The 26,993-nt window shown below is 41.0% G+C and overlaps 1 protein-coding gene across 4 annotated transcripts in view; it reads left to right on the forward strand.

The window, feature by feature from the left end:
- Positions 1 to 26,993, forward strand: part of cadm2a (cell adhesion molecule 2a) — a 281,002-nt gene that overhangs the window by 242,512 nt on the left and 11,497 nt on the right. For 2 of the 4 annotated variants that reach the window (XM_061702239.1, XM_061702240.1), the window contains 4 exons: positions 6,062 to 6,223; positions 6,317 to 6,407; positions 7,272 to 7,450; positions 13,754 to 13,867. In XM_061702239.1, the coding sequence (XP_061558223.1) occupies positions 6,062 to 6,223; positions 6,317 to 6,407; positions 7,272 to 7,450; positions 13,754 to 13,867 (546 nt within the window). Of the gene's footprint in view, positions 1 to 6,061; positions 6,224 to 6,316; positions 6,408 to 7,271; positions 7,451 to 10,746; positions 10,975 to 13,753; positions 13,868 to 26,993 lie in introns of those variants that run through there. The other 2 variants (XM_061702242.1, XM_061702241.1) reach the window with 2 other exon arrangements.

Raw genomic sequence — 26,993 nt, forward strand, 5'->3', positions numbered from 1 at the left:
TATTATTCCTCTATTGAATGCTGTGACCCTCAGTGGAGCACCGTTGAAACTGGCAAAATAAATAAACATGAAAGCATGCGATCAAATCATCAATGATTAATATAAAGTACTATGTATGTTCTCTATGTATATTCGTGCACTTGGGGTATTCATCATGGTGACAAGTGGGGGGTGTTCACTGTGGGAAGTCACCTGATGGCAGGAATAAATGACAATTCTGACATATTGTTGTGGGATCTTTGGGAATAGTGACGATTATATTAGCAACACAGCCAGCGGAGCAGTCCATCACCCATTGGCATTCATTTACGAGACAACCTATGCTAAGAGTGTGCCTCTGTGTGTGTGTGTGTCTGTGTATGTGTGTGTGTAGGTGCGTGTGTGTGTGTGTGTGTGTGTGTGTGTGTGTCCATGAACACAATAAACAGATTGAGCAGATAGCCTGCATGTTAAGTTTGTGTGTGTGCTGGCAGAAAATCCAATATTTTGGATTTCACCCCTTTCTTTGTCCCTTCAGTCCCCAACAATAATGATATATTTCTAACTCAGTTATACACCAAGACTCAGGGAGACCTGTGCCAGTACCAGTGCAACATAGCACTTGTTTACACACCCGTGAACCAGGGGGGCGGGGCGGGCGGGCGGGCGGGACGGGGGGGGAATGAACATTTATTCCAAATAGGAGTGGCTATGTTGGCAATCGGATGAGTATTATCATACTGTGTGACCTGAATAGTGGAGGTTATTGCTTCATCATGATATGTGATAGCTCTATTCCTAAGGGGGCTTGGAGGAGAAAAACAGATTTGATTTCAAACTGCTACGAGTCATATAGTTGTTCTATTGTCAAAGTTGTTGGTCAAGGACAAAGAGCTGCTGTTGTTGCTGCTTGTGGACATTTCTCGCTTCTTCAGGGCTCTCATCAGACGAAGGGCTAAATAATGACTGGGTAACCTTTAGAAATAGTTCAAACTAGTCATTGTCCTTGAGCAGGTAGTTGTCATTATTTGAGGAGCTGATGAGGATTCTAATGTCAATGAGGACTTAGATGGTTAGTGACATAGTTAAGTACCTTTTTCAAGCTTCAAAAATGAAAAAATCGTTTTCATCAGAGTTGCACGCATCGGTCTCTGGACTACATTCATAGCAGCAAGAAACCCCAGAGTCGAGTGGATCAATGACCATTAAAGATGTAATTCCGAGATGGCTCTTGCAAGCCACACTGGCATGAATAAAAGATGCATGCACACAAAAGCATTCATTCCCCCTCTAAATCATCGTGCTTTACTATTACTTTGGTACAGTACCAAAAAAAAAAGCGGTAAAACTCAGGTTTAGTGCTGTTTTACTAAATTAACTGAAGCATCTTTTTTCAGCTTGCATCATTTTTAATTACTAGAATTGGAGTTGCTCAGAAATTGTGTGTCAGTGCTAAAGCGATGAGTTATAATGGAGGTTCATACTTCACAGCGTATCATTGCAATCCCGAGATACAATATGCCTACTATAGGCTGTCGGCAATACGGGGAATGACATCAGAGCAACATGATTGGATGCTAAGTAGACCATGCCATGGATTTCACTTTATTGCTTTTCTGTCTGTAATCTCATTGTTGCGCTTCTGGTTGGAAAAATCCCAATATTCAGAACGGGGATGTCTTTTACCTGAATATAATTAAATAAGATTGAAGTATTTGTTAACATTTGAATCTGTAGTGGAAGCTCTGAGGTCCAACAAAATCCATCGCGCATGCTGCTTGACTTTTTGCCAATTGGAAATAATGAAAAAGGGAATAATTCTTGTACTGCACTGTACGTATGTTATACATGTTGCAATGTTGGTGTGACACTAACAACAGACTGACACAGTGTCCCAAGAACAGGGGATAAGACTGTGGCACCTCCGGTCTCAGCCCATTAGGATCAACATAGTGGAGGTGGACAGCCTGCCAAGGTGCCGATGCCCACAGGACCCACAGGTGTTTTTCTAAGACCATTCTCTTCATGAAGACACTTGTCGACAGTGAATGCTTGGGGACTTGTGTCAGAGAAGACATTGTGGTATACATCTGCCATGTCCTGATCGAACTGTCTTACTTTTAAGCGTGTTCCTTCGGCCATGGTCGAATGTCAGTGCAAGAAAAAAACACAGTCAAGCATATAAGACCAGTCGAGGGACATGTCACAACATCCAAAACAAGTGAGTTCACTGTGACATGCAAAATATCACTTCATCCTCATGAATAAGAAAATATAATGTAATGAAACATGGCACAATATATGGTTGGAAAAGAGAGGTTTGGTTTTGGTGCGTGAAGGTTCCACAGGTAATGTTTTAAAGTGACTTACCTGTCAAACCAGTGCAAAAAGAATTTAACCCCGAATAATAGTAATCATAAAAGCAATTAAAAACTCAATCTTCAGATTAATAACAAATGGCGTATTATAAAGGTGTTTCACGTCACAAATGCACCTCTCCTATTTTTTTGTTGTCATAAAAAGAGGTAAACCACATCAAAACATACATGTTGCTCAGTGGGCTGGTGGTGATGTTCCTCCCCCATCTCAGCAGTCTTGCCGCACATTACTTGTCAGTTCCTTCGCCTTTCTCACTTCCTCTGTAAAATGGCATAAGAAGAATCCTATTCTTACAGTTTGGCAGGTGTTATATCCATTTTTGGGCCTCCAGGGTCAAAACTCCCACTAATGTAGTTGTGGGCTGAACAGAATGACTACTGCCAAGCTTTAGTTAGAGGATGGGATGCATTTAATTATGTACACTTGCACAACACAACAGCTATAATTAAATATGGTATATAAAATGGAAAGTAATACCTTGGTAAATAAGCCATTCTGTGGGTTACATGCAGCAGTTTGTTTTTCGTTGCTAATTCCTTTCCAATTTAGGTCCCATATAACAAACTTATACAGCTTACTAGGTTTGGGGCTTATTAGCACAAACAATGCTGCACACTACACGAGAGATTCTGAGATAAAGAACTCTGCAAGGTTTAAGAGATATTCATCATTAGATCAAATCAAGGCTATTCATTTGAAAATGAAAAGGGAAAACACACAGTTTCAAGTTCTCCTCAATAGACTTGCATATTCAATGGCCAAAGAACTTTCAATCGGATAAAATGTTTGTATTAGTGCAAAATCCAAACAGTCCTGCAGCGCTCCCATCAGTTATATCTGCTATATATATTACACCATTACTGAATGTGTGTTTACCAGTAGCACTTTAATGCCCTTGGGTCCATGATCTCAGGAAATGAAGTCATTTTATTAGTTGATCAATATCACTGGAACAGATTTATGTAGAGGCTTATTTTTTGTTGTTGTTGGGAGGAAAAAGGGTGGGAGGTCAAATGTTATAAACCCTTCACTTCCTCATTTAGACCTGTGAATTAGGTTTTTGGGAACAGTATGTGATCCTGAAGGATAAAGAAAAAAATCCTTTTTTTTTCAATATCTTGAGCGTGCGGTAGCAAGTAGATTCATGACAATATAAACACAAAAAGTTGTTGTTTTTTTAAACCTTTGCAAGCATGTATTGTAACCTTACCAAACCATTAGGTACACTTGCACAATTCTATATCATAAATTATCCATCCATTTTTTCTAGATGTTTTGGGCTGCCTCATATTGTGAAGTGTGTGCTTTCTACCATTTTTCCAAGTTTATCTTTTTTGGAGTCATCCAGCCGTTTTTCCTTTTTCCCCCTCGCTCTGGATGGATGCTGCAAACGCTGCAGAGCTGTCAAGTCATTTACCTCTAGGGGGAGGCGGGCTCATTGGCTCGGTATAGAAAAGTGACAGAGCAGAATTGTTGATTGACAGTTGGCTACGAGAGAAAGAGAGAGAGGTGAGGCATTCGAGTCTGGCAGGATGATTTGGAAAGTGGAGCACATGAGCACACAGTAGGAAAGCATGGGGAGTATAAACAGTCTCTTTAGGAGAAGCAAACAAAAGGTGGCCTGCACAAGGGAGACGAGTGCTCCCTTGACTGTGCTCAGAATACACAAGTAGGACACATTTTTACAAAGGAGAACAACAACAAATGAAGAGGATAATAATCATGAACACCTTAACTCAGTATACACTCACCAGACACTACATTTGGCACACTTGCACAGTCTAATGAGATTCAGTATTTGTCAGAGCCACCCAGTCTACATGGTCTTGCCAGCGCTTTTAAATAGGTAGGATAGTAGTAGAAGTGGTCTTAGTTGGAAAACAAAAATTGGAATTTAAGAGTTGTGAAGAGTGCCTTGATCTGTCACACTCCCTCCTACCCTATCATGTTGTCCAACCCTCCCATAGTCCTTGTTCGTCAAGGTCGTAGACAGCTATGAGTTTCTTCTCAGAGTGATATTTCCATGTAAATCTACAGAGTGAATAGCTGTGCTGCAAATAAACGACATTTAGCTTTTTACGTATGCCGACGAGCACTTGGGTCACTACGTTGCCGAATGTGAGCTTAGGACACAATGGCTCAAGATGGCTCAATACTGGATTGTCTTTAGAAACAAGGGCTACAACCCACGTAGGCACGGGGAGAACATGCAAACTCCACACAGGCGGGGCCGGGGATTGAACCCTGGTCCTCAGAACTGTGAGGCCGACGCTCTAACCAGTCGGCCACCGTGCCGCCCAACCCTGAACACAATAAATGGAAATGGATGGATTGGTGAATAGGATATGTTGGCTAACGTAATGCCAATGATGTAAAATCCAGACACTTTCCGCTTTTGTCCATGTTATATCTTTTTGCCTGGGTGCTCCATTTGAAGGAGCCTTCAAATTGGGACACATTTACTGTATGAAAGCAATTATGATTTAAAAATAAATAAATTCATTCAATAAGCTGAGTTTTGATTAACACTGCCAAAGAAGTTTTAATTCGGCAATACAGTATTCGCAGGGGAAAGGGAGTGAGCCTTCCCGCAAAAAGTGAAAGACACTGTGTTACAGAAAGAGCAACAAAAAAAAACTATTAGGTGAGTTTTTCAGCGAAACGTTGCGGTGGAAATAGGTTCCACTGACAAAAACGAATAAGTGAGTTCTTGAATTGCGAACTGTGAAGAGGGGCGGGTTCGCTGTATGTTTATTGTTGTTGTTGTAGTTTGTTAATTGTTCTGGCTGGATTGCAGGAGGTTGATAAGCAATGATAATAAACAGGGAATAGTTACAATTATAGAGATAGCACTTTATTATTTATTCCTCTAACATTATTGCATCTTTTTATGTGTATTTGATTGAGTAAGGAGTGTGCTTGAATGTTGTTATTGTCCATCCATCCATTTTCTTTACTGCTTATCCTCACTAGGGTCGCGGGCTGCTGGAGCCTATCCCAGCTATCTTCGGGCGGGAGGTGGGTTACACCCTGAACCAGTCGCCAGCCAATCGCAGGGCACATCGAAACAAACAACTATTCGCACTCACATTCACACCTGCGGGCAATTTTGAGTTTTCATTTAACCTACCACGCATGTTTTTGGGATGTGGGAGGAAACCGAAGTGCCCGGAGAAAACCCACCCAGGCACGGGGAGAACATGCAAACTCCGCACAGGCGGGGCCGGGATTTGAATCCCGGTCCCCAGAACTATGAGGCAGATGTGCTAACCAGTCGTCCACCGTGCCGGCTTGCTGTTATGGTATCATTATTTACTGACGTAAAAATGAAGTACCGTACTGTAGCAGCGCCCCGATTTCCTTGTATTTTAATGCAACAACAATAAAGGCATTGTGATTTTGAGGATGCATATCGAGTGAAAAGCTATTGGCACAGCCAGATCTAAGCATAATCATCGTTCTTGCATTTACAGTTTATCACAGTTCCCCAATCAGCTCAATTTGGCTTAATTGAATTACATTAACAGAGGACTATGAATATATCTGCTTTAGATAATATGTCAATGCCCTGCAGCGCGCTTTCAGATCTATGTGGTGAGATAAATGTGCTTGCAGTGTCTGCGTAATCACAGACTGTAGAGCACAACACGTTGATGCAAGTCTGTGCTGCATCGCTGACGCTGTTGCGATGCTCTCGGCGCAGGTGCCAAGGAGGTGAATGCCAGCGGGAAGACTTTTACAGTGCGCAGCTCGCTGCAGCTGCACGTGGACAGACGTGACGACGGAGTGGCATATACTTGCAGAGTGGACCACGAGGCGCTCACGCAGACGCCACAGCAGACCACCGAAGTGCTGGAGGTCCACTGTGAGTGTAAACACATACGCTAGATGTGAACTGGTGAGCGTCCTGGGTGAATCCGTCGTGTTTGCGCCATAACTTTGTATTCGTTTGTCTTAGATGCTCCTCGGGTGGAGATCGTCCACTCTCTTGCGGTCCCTCAGGAGGGTCAATACCTAAAACTGGACTGTGTGTCCGAAGGAAACCCTTCGTAAGTCACCCATGTTTTATTTACGGAGGATATGGACTAGAGGACTACCACAAATAATTGATTCCCGCCCAAGAAAGTGGCTACCATTCCATATATTAATAGTTTGATGCATAACTATACCACAAACCAAGATCTCAAAACAGTATAAATATAAATTCAAATTCATCTTTCAAAATTATCCTTAAAAATAAATGGCATAAAGATGATTGGAATTGATGATTATTCACAAAATGGTTACAACATTAGAGACACCAGCATCTCATGCAGATTTTCCCAAAATCATGGGAGGAACCTTTACAGAAGAAGTAAAAGTACAGCCCTCCATCACAGGGTTGTTTACAAAATCAAGACCATCCCAGTCCAGTCTTTTCAATGGTGAAAATGGCAATTACAAAGTCCAAAAGTACCAATTGCCAATAACAGCAAGCTTTATCCACTGCTGCTCCAACTGCTAAGTCTGATGGGTCAATGCAAGCGGACTGTGACAACAAAAAAGTACAAATTTATTCCTTCAGCCTTTATGCACATCAACCAAAAAAGTAATGGATGAGTCCTTATATGTACCACCCATCTTGAAAGTCAAGGCTCGAGTTTTTAGCTTTTGGGTCATCATACAAACAAATGATTTAACAGTCTAACCAACAAATAGCGATCAAAACGTTGCTTCATGCAACTATTTATTTGTGGTGGAGGTAATAATGTTTTGTTTTAATTGACATTGTCCGAGCATTATTCCTTTCACAATATGTTTATGATTGTTTTTTTTTTTAAATTATTGATGCTGCTCTTGTATTAGATTACGCAGGTGTATCTAATGAAGTGTCTGTCCGTATACCGTATATCATGTTTCCCTTCTCATTCCAGCCCAGATCCTGTGATGTGGACAAAAGATGGCGTGGAACTTTCGGACCTGAGCAGGGTGATTGTGGAGGGTCGGGAGCTCACATTTACGTCACTGAACAAGACGGACAACGGCACCTACCGCTGTGAAGCCAGCAACCATCTCGGGACCAGCAGCGCTGAATATGTACTCTACGTGTATGGTAAGTCCCGTGAAAAAGGCTTGCATGACTGATTTTGTTTCACGGAATGGCATTATGTGTGTGTGTGTGTGTGTGTGTGTGTGTGTGTGTGTGTGTGTGTGTATATATATATATATATATATATATATATATATATATATATATATATATATATATATATATATATATATATATATATTACATTATATATATTTTGGACACCGTCGATTCTTAAGACATGTTTTCACTGAGTGGTTCAGTTCAGTTTGGTTTTCCAAGGTAGGAGAGAAGAGATACACAGCAGTTGTGTGTGATAATTCTTAAACTACAAATGCAATCTGTAAAAATTAACTAAGAGAGAGAAAGAGAGATAGATAGATAGATAGATAGATAGATAGATAGATAGATAGATAGATAGATAGATAGATAGATAGATAGATAGATAGATAGATAGATAGATAGATAGATAGATAGATAGATAGATAGATAGATAGATAGATAGATAGATAGATAGATAGATAGACAGATAGATAGATAGAGTGGTTACTTGACTTCCAAGTGGCCAAATTTTGGGGAGTTACAAGCTGACACTTGTTCTAAAGGCACACATCACCGCACGAATGTACTACTGTGCGTGTGTGTGTGGGTGGATGTGTGAGACTTTCGGCTTAATTACACTTCATAAAAGCCATTTATTTCATTCTCCCTTCTTATGTCTTAGTATGTTTTTGTATTCATACAGTACAAATTGTCATACTAGAGCGGTTCCAACTTACGGAGACAAATTCCTTGTGTGTTTTTTGGACATACTTGGCAAATAAAGATGATTCTGATATTATCTGGAAAACTGGATTTTTTTTTTTTTTTAAATTTCTTCTTCAAATTACAATAATGAGTGTCACAACAGAACAGAACCATGTTCCACCAGAGACGATGGACAGACAGCAATGAAGGCACATACAATACACTGATGATTTGGTACCCTCGCCCAATAGAAATTAATGACAACATGCAACCAAACTGTAATGCTTGGAGTAAATAATGTAAGATATGTGCAATAAGCAAAGAGAAAAAAAACAAGCACCAAACTGAACTGCTATGTGCATGTATATCAGCACTGTGAGTGATTAGTGGTAGCATCGCTCACAGGGCCTCAGGTGGCACTAATACCACCAACGTCTTTCTTTAAAAATAAACCTGTGTCCCAGATCCTCCTCATGCATCCACATCATGAGGGAGGAGCGAGGTTGTGTGTGTGTCTGTGTGTGTGGTGTGCGTTTGTGTGTGTGTGTGTAATTTAGTGCTGTGTTGTCAGTAATATCACCACGGAGGATAAGTCATTCCGAGCAACGCCAGAGGAAGTGGAGGATGAAGTGAATCAGTGTCATGGAAAACGGATAGCTCATCTTCCTCCTTTTCCTGTGTCTCCGCAGCCGTTTGTCTCTCGGAATTAAGCCTTTGTTCCTTTTGTTTAAGGACCATAGTGTGTGTGTGAGATGAAGGAACGGAATTTCCCTAAGTGGAACAATAAATATTGCTTTATTATTACTACTCAGGTCCAGTGGGGTGTTTTTACTTTGCAATGTGCATGATATTCAATATGCCGTGGCCAAATAATAGCGATATCTCATATGGTCCTTGCTGCCCATGGTGGTTCCAAAGTAATAAGCTAGCGAGGCTGTGCAAGGATACAAGCAAGGTTGGTATAAATTGTTCATGAAGCGTCTGCTTCATGTTGTATTCACAGCCACTGCGATGTAAATGAGAACACTTCTGTTTGTAAAGCTTGTTAAACGTATGTACGTACGTATTGTTTTTGTTTAGGCTTACAGAATGCAAAAAAACAAAAATGCTTGGTTGGATGAAAGAACCCATTTATCACTCTAAAAGTACATTTTGCAATTCGATGAACGGGATCACTCACTTCTTTGCACCACCATGCTGAACTTTTGATTGATGACAACAGCTTAAGCCTTCAGCTCTGAATAAAGTATTGAGTTTGATTTGGTAATAGTGCAATGTGTTCTCATGATAATTTAGTAGGGGAAGAGTATGTTATTAATTAACAATTGTGGAATTATATTGTGGCAATGTATTGCTTTTTTTGGAGAATGTATTCAAATGTTTTTCAGTTAATGCCTACAACAAATACAGAGGGTGCCTTAACTTGACAAAGGACACCAGTATAAATAAGTATATTAAATTATACAGGTCAGGTATTTGGCGGCACGGTGGGCGACTGGTTAGAGCGTCAGCCTCACAGTTCTGAGGACCCGGGTTCAATCCCCGGCCCCGCCTGTGTGGAGTTTGCATGTTCTCACCGTGCCTGCGTGGGTTTTCTCCGGGCACTCCGGTTTCCTCCCACATTCCAAAAACATGCATGAATTGGAGACTCTAAATTGCCCGTAGGTGTGCATGTGAGTGCGAATGGTTGTTTGTTTGTATGTGCCCTGCGATTGGCTGGCAACCAGTTCAGGGTGTACCCCGCCTCCTGCCCGATGATAGCTGGGATAGGCTCCAGCACGCCCGCGACCCTAGTGAGGAGAAGCGGCTCAGAAAATGGATGGATGGATGGATGGATGTAGGTCAGGTATTTGTCAGGTATTAAATAAAACTGACCAGCTATGTCCTCACTTACTCCCCACTGACTCACACTTTACCAAGTATCAACTCCGTGTTTCTGGGGAGATTTAATTAGTGTGCTTATCCGTTATTCCATGCAGGTATTTCCTGGAGCCAAGCATTCCTTACAAATGCCATGGAAAGTGATGTTTTTAAACTAACAAATCCAACATCACAGAGAATGGCAATTGGGGCTCAAGGAGGGTCAAAGACGCCAATGGAGATTCATTACTTGTTCTTTGAAAATGGCACCCGCTTTGTTCCCAGCATTCATTAGTGATTAGCACACCTTTTAGCCTTTTACAACTGCTGTCATAATTCTCGGAAAATACCATTTTAATGGTTCCTTTGCAGCAAGGAGACATTTTCACTTAGAGAGACGCAGTTGAGCTGTTTTTGTGATTTTCGCTGAGGCTGAAAAGTCACAGAGACACCCAAGCCTTGCCACACGGCCAATTAAAAAGCCTCCACAGCGCCATAAAAACCAGAGTGACACAAACAACGTGGCGTTGTAACCTCATTAACTTTGTCCAACATTGCTTCACTGCCAATCCCTTTGTCCCATTAATATTTTACCACCTTATCACCTTGGATGTAACACCTCGAGGAATGTCTTCTAAAATGTTCGTTTTGATTCCTAAAAAACAAAATATTTTCTTAAGGTTGTGAAAACAACCTTATTTTTATGTTTACAGGTTCCTGCTTCCCTCATCATTGTGGTGTCAGACCGCCCCTGCTGTGTCTCTTCCAGGGGTTATCTTCACTTCCACTAGCCATTTTTCTAATTCAGTACTTCTCAAACACCAAGTAACACTTTAAAAATACTGCTCTCTCCAAGTACCGACATTAAAACACAGTAGCATAGTAGGCCCAAGTGTCCATCAAAAGCAAGGCAGCAGTTTTCTTCCTAAATACAACCCCAATTCCAATGAAGTTGGGACGTTGATTTAATTGAATACACTACAAAGACAAGATATTTAATGTTCAAACTGATAAACTTTATTGTTTTTAGCAAACAATCATTAACTTGGAATTTTATGGCTGCAATATGTTCCAAAAAGTTTGGACAGGGTCATGCGTACCACTGTGTTACATCACCTTTTCTTTTAACAACATTCAATAAACGTTTGGGAACTGAGGACACGAATTGTTGAAGCTTTGTAGATGGAATATTTTCCCATTCTTGCTTGATGTACAGCTTCAGCTGTTCAACATTCAGGGGTCTCCGTTGTCGTATTTTACGCTTCATAATGCGCCACACATTTTCAAAGGGAGACAGGTCTGGACTGCAGGCAGGCCAGTCTAGTACCCGCACTCTTTTACTACGAAGCCACGCTGTTTTGGCATTGTCTTGCTGGAATAAGCAGGGGCGTCCATGAAAAAGACGTTGCTTGGATGGCAGCATATGTTTCTCCAAAACCTGTATGTACCTTTCAACATTAATGGTGCCTTCACAGATGTGTAAGTTACCATGCCATTGGCACTAGCACAGCCCCATACCATCACAGATGCTGGCTTTTGAACTTTGTGTCCATAACAGTCCGGATGGTTCTTTTCCTCTTTGGCCCGGAGGACACAACGTCCACAATTTCCAAAAACAATTTGAAATGTGGACTCGTCGGACCACAGATCACTTTTCCACTTTTCATCAGTCCATCTGAGATGAGCTCGGGCCCAGAGAAGCCAGCGGCGTTTCTGGGTGTTGTTAATAAATGGCTTTTGCTTTGCATGGTAGAGTTTCAAGTTGCATTTACGGATTTAGCGCCGAACTGTATTTACTGACATTGGTTTTCTGAAGTGTTCCTGAGCCCATGTGGTGATATCCTTGACACATTATTGTCGTTTTTTGATGCAGTGCCACCTGAGGGATCGAAGGTCACGGGCAGTCAACATTGGGTTTCGGCCTTGCCGCTTGCATGCAGTGATTTCTCCAGATTATCTGAACCTTTTGATGATATTATGGACTGTAGATGATGAAATCCCTAAATTCCTTGCAATTGTACGTTGAGGAACATTGTCCTTAAACTGTTCGACTATTTTCTCACGCACTTGTTCACGAAGAGGTGAACCTCGCCCCATCTTTGCTTGTGAATGACTGAGCAATTCATGGAAGCTCCTTTTATACCCAATCATGGCACCTACCTGTTCCCAATTTGCCTGCTCACCTGTGGAATGTTCCAAACAGGTGTTTGATGAACATTCCTGAATTTTCTCAGTCTTTTTTGCCACCTGTACCAGCTTTTTTGGAACGTGTTGCAGCCATAAAATTCTAAGTTAATGATTACTTGCTAAAAGCAATAAAGTTTATCAGTCTGAACATTAAATATCTTTGTAGTGTATTCAATTAAATATAGGTTGAACATAATTTGCAAATCATTGTATTCTTTTTTTATTTATGTTGAACACAACGTCCCAACTTCATTGGAAATGGGGTTGTAGTATATTTAATATTATTTTAAGTCAGTGAAACAATAAGCACAGTTTGAACATTAGCACTGCGCTTAATTATAGGAAAATCGAAAACGTGTACTTAAATGATTCAATTGTTATTGCACATTAGTTAAATAAAAACTGTACCTGTTCTTAAAGATCAAATGCAAGTGTATTGGACTTAAAAGGTAAATACAACTGAACAGTAACTGTACCTTAATTCGTATCTCCCTTTATTTTCCTGGCATCAGTTGATATTTTCTGTTAATTTAATACAATTGATTGTATTTCATGTTTCAAATGTATTAAATTTGTATTTAATTCAGAGATTCTTTCTCATGCTACTCCAGAAATCCCAAGTACCACTAGTGGTACCTGTACCACTTTTTGAGGATCATAGTGCTAATAAATGTAAGAAGACATAAAGAACTTAAAGGAGACTAATTGTGCATTTCAACAGAAGCAAGTGCTTCTCTGTGTTGCCAAACTAGTCATGTTGTTGCTATATTTAGGGAGTTTTCCAACCCCTGTAGCGACTATTTAAAAAATATATATGTATAATATGTCCCCTTTTGAGAAAGAAAGGTCAAATGTGTTTAATGTATTTTTATTCATGATCATAGTAGTTCTGCAAATTTAGGGAAGTGGCTTAGAGAAGAAAACAACTAAGTGGACTGACTTACCTACTATGCTTACCCAATGCACATTATATTTCCTATGGTTGCTATAGAAACCTACTGGTAAAACTGGCCGCTCTATGTCTTTAAAAGATCCTGAATGAAACCCCGTGATGCTTCTTCTGCAGCACAGATCTGGTCCGCTAGAATTGGCCCTCCACGGCGTATGTAAACATCCAGGATGAATGTGTAAACATCCAGGATGAATGTGTCCGACAGAAACCTTCACAGCCTGTCGTTGGTCAGATTCTTCTCGTCAAAATGTGAAAGAAGTGAAGATGACCTCATGGAAGAGAGAGACCAAAACTGTTTTGATGTGAAAAGGTCAAAACACAAACACAACTATGGAGTTTATGAAGTGTATGTTTATACATGTAAAGAATCTTAGCGTTTCCTTTGTTTTGCACCATTACTGAATGTTATATGTGCATGTTGCTTGTTTTTAACAATCATTCTTGTTTTCCCATTGCTATATCATGCCTTGCTGTAAACCAGTCACTGTTGCATACCTAATTTCTTACATTTTCAGTCTGTTTTTTTCTGTTGCATTTTTTTCCCCCTTTGTAAATGTTTGTATGTCTATCCCCCCAATCAGAAGAACCCACCACCCTGCCTCCATCCACCACACCCCCCTTCCATTCCATCCCCCCAGATTCCACTGCTCTAGTAGGCACCCACGCTTCAGACCCCACAGTCACTGGAAACAGAGGTACAGTACCACCACCTGCTTTCTTCCAACCTCCACAACATATTGTAGCATCTCACGCTTGTCTTAGGTTAATAGTGACGTGTGTGTGTGTGTGTGTGTGTGTGTGTGTGGGTGTGCGTGTGCGCGCGCTATCACGCTATCACTTCACCGCCTCACACCTCGCTGTCAATATTAAAAAGTTAAGTATTGAAGAAATTGACAGGGTTTTTTCTCCCTTAAGATGCTTCCTCTCGGTACACGGGCTTATTGTATTCAGTCCGAGTGCAGCTGTTTAAAATCCAATGTCCCCTTGACATTCCTAAGACTTGAGTCGTCCCGTGCCCTGAAAGCTCAAAGAAGTAAATGTCATGTCCAACTGCAAATGTCTGCCCCCCAGAGATGACACATCGTGACTCCTAATGCTGTGTTCAATCCAGGAACGCTTCACACTTGAAAAGAGACTTTTTTTTTTTTTTTTAAGTAGTGCATCAAACATTTAGAGATAGCCCGTTCATATACTCGCTCACGTTAACTTGAATGAATGATATTATGAAGAATGTGTTGTCATCTATAATGAGGAGCACTGAATGCTGATGTCACCACCTTTTTTTAAGTATCTGTCATTGAAGTTGATGACTTGGTGAGTAATTATAGATTCAAATATAAATATCCACTGGAGTGTAAAGTATGAAACCATCACTATGCTGCACGTCTTCATTACATTGGGTCCCAACCAGACACATTTTTTCCATGTTGAAAACTGTGACTGGTGAACAGATTATTGATAGAATTCGGTAGATTGTGTCCAATTACAACCAGTAGACGCACTTCTCATTAAACTCCTTTGTTTTTTTAAAGAAAAATAATATTATGTCTGCTAGTTGAGCTGCATCCATGCACACTTCATAAGATGCCGATGTCATAACTCTTCAATATGACACTGGGGTAGAAAAATGAGTTCAGAACATGCAGCGAGAATTTATCCCTTAAATATTAATCCAATAATTGTCAAAGGTTTGTCAAATCCGCAACCCAATCCCCATTTTTTTGTCAATTATGGTCCATGGATTTGGGTATGGGCATATTATTTTTAAAAATATGTTTATTATGGCGGTACGGTGGCCGACTGGTTAGAGCGTCACCCTCACAGTTCTGAGGACCCAGGTTCAATCCCTGGCCCCGCCTGTGTGGAGTTTGCATGTTCTCCCCGTGCCTGCGTGGGCTTTCTCCGGGCACTCCGGTTTTTCAAAAACATGCATTAATTGGAGAATCTAAATTGCCTGTGAGTGCGAATGATTGTTTGTTTGTATGTGCCCTGCGATTGGCTGGCAACCAGTTCAGGGTGTACCCCGCCTCCTGCCCGATGATAGCTGGGATAGGCTCCTAGTGAGGAGAAGCGGTTCAGAAAATGGATGGATGGATGTTTATTATGTATTGATAAGAAATAAAGTGGCTCAAGTGTACATGCTGTACATATTTTCTGATAATTAGTAAGAAATCCTATTACATTCTTATGAGAAAAAGGCTTAATCCATAAATTTGGTACTAGCAAGTACAATCCCAATTCCAATGAAGTTAGGACATTGTGTTAAACATAACTAAAAACAGAACACACTGATTTGATCAAGTTCAACCTATATTTAATTGAATACACTACAAAGACAAGATATTTAATGGTCAAACTGATAAACGTTAATGTTTTTACCAAATAATCATTCACTTAGAATTTTATGGCTGCAAGACGTTCCAAAAAAGCTGGGACATGGTCATGTTTACCACTGTGTTACATCACCTTTTCTTTTAACAATATTCAATAAATGTTTGGGAACTGAGGACACTAAAGCTTTGAAGGTGAAATTCTTTCCCATTCTTGCTTGATGTACAGCTTCAGCTGTTCAACAGTCCAGGGTGTTGGTTGTCGTATTTTACGCTTCATAATGCGGCACACATTTCCAATGGGTGTTGTTGCTAAATGGCTTTTGCTTTGCATAGTAGAGTTTTAAGTTGCACTTACGGATGTAGCGCCGAACTGTATTTACTGACATTGGTTTTCTGAAGTCTTCTTGAGCCTATGTGGTGATATCCATTACACATTGATGTCGGTTTTTGATGCTGTGCCGCCTGAGGGATCGAAGGTCACGGCCATTCAATGTTGGTTTTCGGCCTTGCCGCTTACATGCAGGAATTTCTCCAGATTCTCTGAACCTTTTGATGATATTATGGACTGTAGATGATGAAATCCCTAAATTTCTTGCAATTGTACATTGAGGAACATTGTCCTTAAACTGCGCGACTATTTTCTCGCGCACTTGTTCACAAAGAGGTAAACCTCACCCCATCTTTGCTTGTGAATGACTGATCAATTCAGGGAAGCTCCTTTTATACCCAATCATGGCACCCACCTATTCCCAATTAGCCTGTTCACCTGTGGGATGTTCCAAACAGGTGTTTGATGAGCATTCCTCAACTTTTTTGTCACCTGTCCCAGCTTTTTTGGAACGTGTTGCAACCATAAATTTCTAAGTTAATGATTATCCATCCATCCATTTTCTGAGGCGCTTTTCCCCACTAGGGTCGCGGGCGTGCTGGAGCCCATCCCAGCTGTCATCGGGCAGGAGGCGGGGTACACCCTGAACTGTTTGCCAGCCAATCGCAGGGCACATAGAAACAAACAACCATCCGCACTCACATTCACACCTATGGGCAATTTAGAGTCTCCGATTAATGCATATTTTTGGGATGTGGGAGGAAACCGGAGTGCCCGGAGAATACCCACGCAGGCACGGAGAGAACATGCAAACTCCACACAGGCGGGGCCGGGGATTGAACCCTGGTCCTCAGAACTGTGAGGCTGACGCTCTAACCAGTCGGCCACCGTGCATGATTATTTGCTAAAAAAATAAAGTTTATCAGTTTGAACATTAAATATCTTGTCTTTGTAGTGTATTCAATTAAATATAGGTTGAACATAATTTGCAAATCATTGTATTCTGTTTTTATTTATGTTTAACACAACGTCCCAACTTCATTGGAATTGGGGTTGTAATTGTTTTATACACCATGGCCGCTACCATGTAATCTAGTGTGAAGAGGTCATGGTCATGTATCTGTACGTTTCTTTAATCCTCTACAAGGCTGACAGCATCACATTTTAGCTAACCATGTTCCAGCCTTCCACGGTGTGAAGAGCTATTGCAAGATTGGAGTCAGAAAAAGTTGCTAGCGTCTGTCATGGTGGCAACCAAAGACCCGAGAGACGCCAGAAAGATGTTATCACCGGATGAGAACTACTTTCCCAGACTGGGGATATTGTCAAGTGGTACAAGAGACAATTGAAGGACTTTTGTTGAACCCTTCAACATAATAGAGGAGGAGTTGGCATGGCCTAGAACATACTGCAAACGTGGGTCAACGAGATTTTGGCATAATGAGCCGCTAGTTGGATGAGATGTGTCCAAATATGGGGAACTTTGGGATTATTGTTTGACTGTCTCGGTTGGCCGACCGCTTTAATGTCACTCTGATGTTGAACAAAGCACTTAAGAACTACTAGGGCTATGTTCCAAGTGTAAATTGTCTGAGAGAAAATCCATTACAAAAAAATGCATAGTCGGCATTTTTAAATGAAGTACCATTTTACCACAGAGGGCTTTTTACATTGGAAGATGATCACATGGATGGATGGATGCATCAGTGGGCGGGTAGACAGACAGACAAGGATTGCTTGACTGACGTGTAGACGGCTAATAGACAGATAGATGGACTTTTAGGTGGATAGATAGTGGGACAGATGGACCAAAAGCAGATGGGCCAAAAGACGGCTGGAGAGACTTATGGACGGTGGACAGGAAGGGGTGGACAGACGGCAAATACTGGTATCCATCCATCAATCCATTTTCTGAGCCGCTTCTCCTCACTAGGGTCGCGGGCGTGCTGGAGCCTATCCCAGCTATCATCGGGCAGGAGGCGGGGTACACCCTGAACTGGTTGCCAGCCAAACGCAGACAAATACTGGTATGAGATTCTAATAGTATGATAACCCTGAGAAAATATATTGCGGTATCACAGTACAGTGTTCCCTCGCCACTTCACGCTTCACGTTTTGCGGCTTCAGTGCTTCGGGGGCTTTTCCAAAATATTCATTAAAAAAATAAATAAATTTAAAAAAATAAATAAATACAGCCATATCGGCAGCCATATTGCGGAAAGACGCGTTGTTTCATGTTGATGCGTGAGAAAGCATGCCAAACAAAGAGATGAGTTGACTCAGAGGCTTTGTAACATTCCTGTACCGTACTGAACTGTACTGTTCATGCCACGGGCACTCATGCAAGGCACGTGATTGGTTCCCGGCGCGACATCGACCAATGAGAGCACGAGTGGATTTATCCCGTGAGCTGATTGGCAGCGCATCATCGCAGCCTCACCCAGCATCTTCCCTTCTTGTGTCTCGCCAGTCTTGTCCATGCTGTTGACTGTCTCGCATACTGTCTCTTAGTGTTGTGTTGACGATAAGTTTTTTTGTTTAAGCGATAACTTTTTTTGATTAGTTAAGCCCTTACAATGCCGCCTAAGCGCTGTGCCCCTGCGAAAGCTTCCTTCGGGGCGCCCAAGAGAAAGAAGAAGATGATGACCATCAGCGAAAAAGTGAAACTTTTAGATATGATCCAAGAGGGCAGAAGTTATGCATCTGTGGCATGCCATTATGGCGTGAATGAATCTACAGTGCGGTACATCAAGAAAGAGGAAGCAAACATCCGCAAAACTGCTTCAATAACCTTCAATAAGGGAGCGAAACGTGTGGTAACTCCGCGTAATAAGAGAATTGTGAAAATGGAAGCGGCATTGGCATTGTGGATTACTGATTGCAGGGAAAAGACAATGAGTTTAGACACTAATATGATCAGGACAAAGGCCAAACCTCCGCCACCAACAAGAGCCTCTTCGCCTCTCTCAGAAGGCAATGTTGATTAATGTTAATTACAGTATAATAAATGTTAATTACTGTATAAGTTTTTATAATTAAAGATTTACGTAAATACGTGTACTGTTGTAATATTTGTCTCAAATATGTAAAGTATAAATACTGTTTACATATTTTAAACATTCTGGTACCCACATACACGAAAATTCCTTGTGGGGGTGGGTTTTGGGGTAGGTGGGGGGGTGGAAAACTTTTTTCCCTCAAATGTGCTCCGTAGGTACATTAGTAAACGTAAAAAGAAAATAAACAATTGAATTAAAAGCCTAATGTAGTACAACAGTAAAAGTATTTATTTCTCAGCAAATGAGTAGCTACTTCTCTGCTCTTCTCCGCTTTGTGAATTAATGTCAGAGCGCAAAGGAGCTGATGTTAACTACACTAACTAGTTAACTAGTTATCTGCCTGGATAACGACTGTGTAGTATTTCTTTCACCAATTGTAAACAAGCTAACTCTCGTAGCTGGTTGCAAATGTTTAGTTCAAGAGAGCGTGATAGTAATATATTAACATTATCTTGAAATTGTCCAAGAGTGAAGGGTGAGTGAGTTTTTTTCAATTATGAAGGTGAATGCACGTAGGAAACCTTCAGGTGTAGGTTCCTACTTCCAACAAGGTTAAGAACCACGTGTTATAGGACCGCTAAAAGGACTGTGAAACAGATAGACAATTGACATGATGGTGTAGTGTGTGTAGGAATGGAGGGACGGCGACAAAAAGACCTACAGATGGGTTGATAGCCCAACAGACGGAAAGAGAGAGGGATAGAAGAAAGAGAGTGCAGTATGGCCGGACAGACAGAAGCCGAGATGGACAGATGCCCTGAGAGAAATTAAGCGTCAGATTCTCCAAGATATTTTCATGTTACATGAAGCAATACGTATATTAATATATATTTACGTAGTACACATTTCTTTTCCCCTCATTTCCAAAGCCATAAAGTCAGAAAGTAGCAGATATAGTGAACTACCATTGCGCACAACACACACACCTAAACACACATATAGCGCTTACACAGCGCGTCTGACATGGGAACACGAGACGTCGCGTTTGATTGACGTATCAATTTAAAACTTAGGTGCTGTGTTAAGCAATATGCAGATGAGTTCGGTGACCCTCAAAGTTGAAGTTGGAATTTTTGTGAATTTTTTGTGAGCTCATCTACAATCTCTCACCTCCTCTTTTTTTCTGTCTCTCAAACCTTTTATTTCCCTTTTCAGTTTGATTCGCTTTCTTTCCACTACACGCTACAACTCTCTTAAGGCACACACAATGTTGAATATTCCCCATCAGCTTCTGATGTCTATTTGTGTTCTGCTGACACACAAGAGGAGCACAGCTTTGCCGAATATCGTGAGGGAATCTCGATATCAGACTCCTTCAATGTGTCCCCAGTCGCGGGATGCTACGCGATCTGCTTTCATGTGTCTTCTTGATTTATTACCTGCTCTTTTCACGGGCTGTAGATGAAAACAAACATGCATGGGGAGCTCTTCCAGCCCAATGACGTTTTTTGTTGTTGTTTTTTTTAAATAAAGGGGACGCCGCAGGGTAGGTTCAACGTGGTAGCTCGTAAGGTGGAATATTAGCATATGATACACCTGATTATTTCTTTCATCCATACAACTCCTCACTTTTTGACACTTCGCCACTATTTGTTATGAATATACGGTGAATAATACAATGCAGGTTATCACGGACCAAGCTATCATTCATCATTTAGCATTTCTGGTAGAACAAAGGCTTGACGCAGTTTACTTTATTTAATAGATTTGTTTATTGGACAGGCACGGTGGACGACTGGTTAGAGCGTCAGCCTCACAGTTCTGAGGACCGGGGTTTAATCCCCAGCCCCGCCTGTGTGGAGTTTGCATGTTCGCCCCGTGCCTGCGTGGGTTTTCTCCGGGCACTCCGGTTTCCTCCCACATCCCAAAAACATGCATGGTAGGTTAATTGAAAATCTAAATTGCCCGTAGGTGTGAATGTGATTGTGAATGGTTGTTTGTTTCAATGTGCCCTGCGATTGGCTGGAAACCAGTTCAGGGTGTACCCCGCCTCCTGGCCGATGACAGCTGGGATAGGCTCCAGCACGCCCGCGACCATAGTGAGGAGAAGCGAAACAGAAAATGGATGGATGGATGTTTATTGGACTTGCTTAGACCCGTTGGTTTAGTGTTTAATTTATGAAGATCCACTGTGCAGATAAAGATACCTGGGCTGGAGTCACATCTTGGAAATATTTCTTGGTATACGCTGCCAACACAAGTCATCCAATCTCACCGCAAGAGGTTTAAAAACTGAACAGACGCCACATTAAAAGTCTCGCTTCTGTTCCTTGGTTGGAAAGTGCCAAACAACTGAGGTTCTAGGCCTACAAAGAAGAACTTCACAATAACACCAATGATGTATGATAAATGCAGAATGGAGAAGTGCCCTACACAAGTTTCTGTGCCAGGTGTTCTGTGTTCAAGACTCATTTGATGAGGAATAGCACACTTTCTTTACTAGCTATTGCTCTAACTACTTTTCTGTTAATCACATTTATAAAAAAAAAGTCATCTGCCTAAAAATAAAATATAGACTATCCACAAACCTGCAGAATATGCATGATAGCAACTAAGACCATATGTTCTGCAATGGTCGAATTGGCATCGCAGACCTCAATTGAAACAATAATTCAGCCAATCACAGCTAACTTTGGGCGAGTGACACTGTTCGAGCGGTCACCAATCAGTCGCGGCGGACATGCAGACAAACAACTATTCCCACTCACATTCACACCTATGGACAATTTAGAGTGTTCAGTTAACCTAACATACGTTTTGGGAATGTGAGACAGAGTACCTCGGGGAAAAAAAAAACAATAACTGAGCTGACCCTCTCGACTGCGAGGCAGACATGCTAACCACAATATCGCTATGCTGCCCAATGTTTGGTCATCATTTCTCTTGCTCTCTCTCAATGTATTGTGTGTTTAAATGTGTTTATATTATTTTAAAAGTGTTTTTAAAAGTGTTTTTAAAGAACTTAAAAAAAAGTGTAAGTGCCGTAAATGTTATAAAAAGATGCCTAGGGTGTATTTAATATTGTAAATTTCATATTCAAATTTCACTTATTTCACGGGGGTGGTTTCGAATGTAACTCCAGAGATGGAGGGGGATTACTGTAGTAATATATACATATTATATGCTGTAGTATGTATGTGGTTACAGTCTTCAATACAGCTAATATTGCTTAGACCGAAGTATTAGTGGTCACGCAGTGAATGGTTGCATTTATTCACGCTTACAGGAGTATTAGCAAATAAATATTTGATATAGCAGACTTGATGGATCTAATAAATAGTATAATTAGCTTCACTATACCTTGTGACAGTTGGTGACCTCTGGGGTGTAGCTCCAGCAAAGATAAAGATTCCTAATCTGTGGTGTATGACTCCAGACTGAAGCCTGAAGTGTAGCCTGTGATTCAGTGTATTGATTAAGCGCTGGAGCATGCGCCCGGTCAGTCTTAATGGCAATAATACGTCTTTCGCGAAGCACCAAAGGTCTGTGCAATGTCATCAACGTGTACATAAACACATCCCCGCTCTGCATGGCCGCTTACCTCTTTGCCATATTCTTCTTCACAGCTGTGCAAATTAGCTGTGACCTTGCCAAACTGAAATTAGTAATCATGCACAACAAGGCTTTCGTTGAAATATTTACTGTTCACTCCCCACAATCAGCATTCCTTTGACCAACCCCTGTTGCCTGATACTAGTGCTAAGAACGGGGCCTGCCTCAGAGAGGACAGCAATTATTCATGGCCCGTGTCTCTGCTTGTGGAGGAGAAGAAATAATTAAATAAAGCAAATCTACCGTCTTGCACACTTAAAGCTATCTTCTCTTACTTTGTACCCGAGAGGAATGGAGGATAAAAGAGTAAAAAACTGTACCGGCAGTCTTGAAACAAACAATGGTTGTACTCAAACTTGAGACATGCAGTGAAATAGTCCAAAGTGATACTAGAAAGCTGGTAGACGCCTGATAGGTTATGTTACATCAGAGTCCCCATTCATAGCGTCATGTTTTATGCTCACACCACAGTGTTTATGCTCATTACGGGCCAACTCCAGAAGCAAAGAAATACTCACATTAATCAATTTCTATACCGCTTATCCTCTTCAGGGTTATGTTTTTTTTTCTTTCTTTAAATGAACACATTGTTTTAAAAAGTAGACTGGATGCAGTTTTAGAAATTAAGATGAAATAACTTACCCCTTTTCAAGTGAGCACTTTCCTTGAAATAGCATGTGGAACTTTGTTTCAGCTCTCCCCTCACACACAGTCAGCGTTCCGCCTCTATTCTGCCTGTACAGCGATACTAAAGTGGTGCCTTGAGATACAAGTTCAGTTTGTTCTGTAACTCAAAACACAAATCGTTGTTTCCCATTAAAATGAATGGAAATGCCATTAATCCATTTCAGCCCACCCCCCCCCAAAAAAAAACATGTTTAATGTCTTTTAATAAGAAAAGTAGGACTCTATAATGTTATACTTTATAAAAACATACACTAGTGACATAATTAAATAGAATAGAATGCAAAGAATTCAACAGTTTTTGCATCAGTTGAATGGAGATAGTGCTGGTCCATCTGGGGCAGGTGCCTAGGCCACCTGGGCTCAGTATACAGATATAAAGTAGAGACACACACGAAAAAGAGTTTCTGACTGACTCAGTAACCTGCATTATGTAATATTAGTTATTGTTCAGTAAGAATGAAGAATATACTGTATGCCTGTGAGCATTGTTATATTGTCTGTTTCTCAATAAGTTTCATATATCCAATGCTTTAATGGTTATAACGCCGCTCAACTGTTGTGTGAGTCTGTGTTCATTCTAAGAAAATTATTAGTTCTGCCCAATCTTCCTCCGTTCTTGCCATTTTGATGCCTTTCTCCATTACAGTTCATTTTGTTCAGTTTTGTTTTAAACTACAATTTCACTCGACATACAGTACTACTATGATTGTTTGTTATTCCAAATATGTTTAGGGTTTTTTGTGTGAATGTGTGTGTGTTTTTTTTTACCGATAGACAAACGACCTACTTCCTTCTCAGACAGTAGTTGATGGCAGGTACTGACTCTTAAGAGGTGAGTTATAGCAGCAGGTATTTTCTGTTTGCTGTGAATTCTTTGCTCCATGTTGTTTACTCGAAGGGTCAAAGGTGATGGGATCAATAATGGGTTGCTGCAGCGTGGCGAGGCGATCTTTATCTCAAGCCTAGGTGTGTTCAGGATGCAATGTGGATGGTCTGAATACTTGGAACAAGCGGCGGTTTAATTACCAGCATTCCTTCAGGGTCTGTTCCTTGAGGGGTTGTGCCGTCTGCATTTAAAGACATGGGGTCTTTTCCCTACAATGAAATATTCATGACGCTAGCCCTTGATTGTGAAATCTACCTTGCAAAATAGTCTGACTTTAATAAAGGTTAAAAAGTTCTGGGACTAGAGCCGAAACAAAACCCAAAGAAAAAAAACTGAATTGAATAAAAGTGAAAGTTATATTCGTGATACAGTAGCGGGAAACATTTACAAATGTACAGCGGAGACGTAACCCAAATTTGTAAATCAGAACAAGCAAGTAGTTCATCGGTAACCTATGCTAACGCAGTACTAAAGTCATAATTACACAAAATATTTCAATGAAAAACATTTGCCATAAACATAGAATAGTCTAATTAAAAACAGTATCGTAGGAACGGCATTAACTGAGCGTGCCTTGTACTGTAGTATGCTCATCACATTTTTCCTCTTAGCTGTCAATGCTAACCTTTCAAAGAAAAAGCTGAGCGCACTGTTTTGTGTTTGTTTCCTAACTTTGAACATGAAGGACAAAAAGTTCACCGTGTACTCTGCAAGTACTCGTGTTCAATCTGCTTTAGATGAGGGAGAAACCTGTTGTGAAAACTCAATAAGTGAAAGGACAATTTTCATTCCTTGGAGGAATAACAGCTTTATTCCATTGCTATCGATCTAACGTTAGCGCCGGGTTAGGGCTTGTGATGAGCAGAAATAACATTGTCTCTTGCGGCTGCTGCTTTTGTGGGTGACTTGTGGTTAAACCAGAAGTGTTAGGTTCCAGTTGCAGCATCCTCAAGGGGTTAAATATTGAACAGCGGCGACAGTCTTTCGTCCATTTCCTCTCACACATGACAGCGAGCAGAGCAGGACAAATTAAAACATAATGCAAAGGTCTTTGCGCTTATTGCTGAGCCAGCTTATTGATGCACTGTCACATTAGCTGGCTTTGGGGGAAGAAATATTGCAACAATTCGATAGTAAGTGTAAAACAGGGAGAGAGAAAGGATGAGCTCTCAAGGCGATGAATTACATGTAATAACCCCACTATTCAGTCAAACACTTGAAGGTCTGCTCTTTATTTGTTGATTTCTTAACTTGTCCCTCCAAAGAATATTCAGGTTTGACATGTCCCTCTGTGGGTTTTTCATTGAACTCAGTTAATACTAACCATCCCGCTCACACAATTATGACAGCAATTGTTGGAGAAGCAGCGGCGATAAAGTTTAAAGTTGTGATCAGGTTAGCGCAGGTGTCGCGTTCATCTTATCCCATTACCGCTTCTCCTGGCTGTTCTGCAGCGGCTATCGACTCCACGGAATACAGAGGCGCCATGATAGATTGATTCTCGCATTCGGCTTAATGAATTCATATGATTAATTATCTTACTCTGATTATAACTTCATTTTCATTGTAAGAGCAGGACAGGAGGGAGGGAGTCTGGCTGCTTGAATATTCAAGAGAGTGTCCGCGACCATGTGAAGGACTTTATTGAATGATTAGCAGAAGTAATTTGTTTTCAGAATCTAATTAATCCTCTCAGGGCCACCGAGCAATAATCTGCAAGGACACACAGATTTTTTTATTTTTTTATTATTGATTCGAAAACACACACGTGTCTCAGTAGCGATGTTTTGGCTTTCTTTTACGTCGCACTTGTTGCATTTCTTCAAATGTTAGACACTCGTCTGTCTTTTTGTCCTGTGATGCATCTCGCGGCGTCTCCTCCATCTTGGTTGTAGAAGTCGGCATGAGATGAAACTCCACCTGTCTGAGCCAAAACGTTGGGGTTAATGGACTTTTTGAGCTAATTGAGTCTGCAGGCACTTTGGACCACTTTCTTTCTGCTACATTTTACCAACTGCTTCTTGTACATAATACAGTAATAACTTACCAAATACGCCTTTTTAAATGGGTACTTATATGACAGTGTCTTCCAAAAAGTAAGCATTATTGTTGGTGAACAAGACCTTTCTATAGTAAGTGGATTTTACCAGATTGTGTAGGTGTACTGCATGCAGTATGTACATTATCACAAACACCATAACACAGTGTGTGTTGTTTAACTATATGACCCAAGTTTGTTTCTATTGCCTTATGATATTGGGTTTATTGTACACACAAAGACTCAAGGACGCTACATCTCAGTAAGCCTTTGTTTAAGGTGGCTATTAGATTTCAGAGATGCTACATTTGATCGTTTGAGGCTAATCTGGTAAGCCTCGCCAGTGCGAAGGACAATTCTGTTTGGTAAATTGCTGCACTGAAGTTCTTAAGATGAAGACAGGGGATGTGCAACAGAAACTTTGATAAAGAATGACTCAATTTTTAACATCAGATGAGCAGTCAAGCACCGTTACAGATAAAAACATCTGAAATCTTGCAAAAGTACGTTTTATCTTGTCACTTCACGGTCATGTGAAAAATGTGCTGTTTTGCTTTCATTATTTGACTCAGTCAGAGATGTGTTCATCGAGCCTTAGCTCTGAAAAAGGCAGAATTTTTGTCACAGCTCGTTAGATTTTGTAGATCTACCTAATGTTGTGGCCAGTGTGTCAGCTGTATCATCAAATAATGTCATTAATTCCTTCATCTTCCGTTACGCTTATCCTCACTAGGGTCGCGGGCGTGCTGGAGCCTATCCCACCTATCTTTGGGCGAGAGGCGGGGTACACCCGAAATGGACGCCAGCCAATCGCAGGGCACATAGAAACAAACAACCATTCACACTCACATTCACACCTAAGGGCAATTTAGAATCGTTCATCAACCTACCATGCATGTTTTTTGAACATGGGAGGAAACCGAAGTACCCGGAGAAAC

This window comes from Phycodurus eques, chromosome 17, assembly GCF_024500275.1.
Source record: "Phycodurus eques isolate BA_2022a chromosome 17, UOR_Pequ_1.1, whole genome shotgun sequence".
NCBI classification, from domain to species: domain Eukaryota; kingdom Metazoa; phylum Chordata; class Actinopteri; order Syngnathiformes; family Syngnathidae; genus Phycodurus; species Phycodurus eques.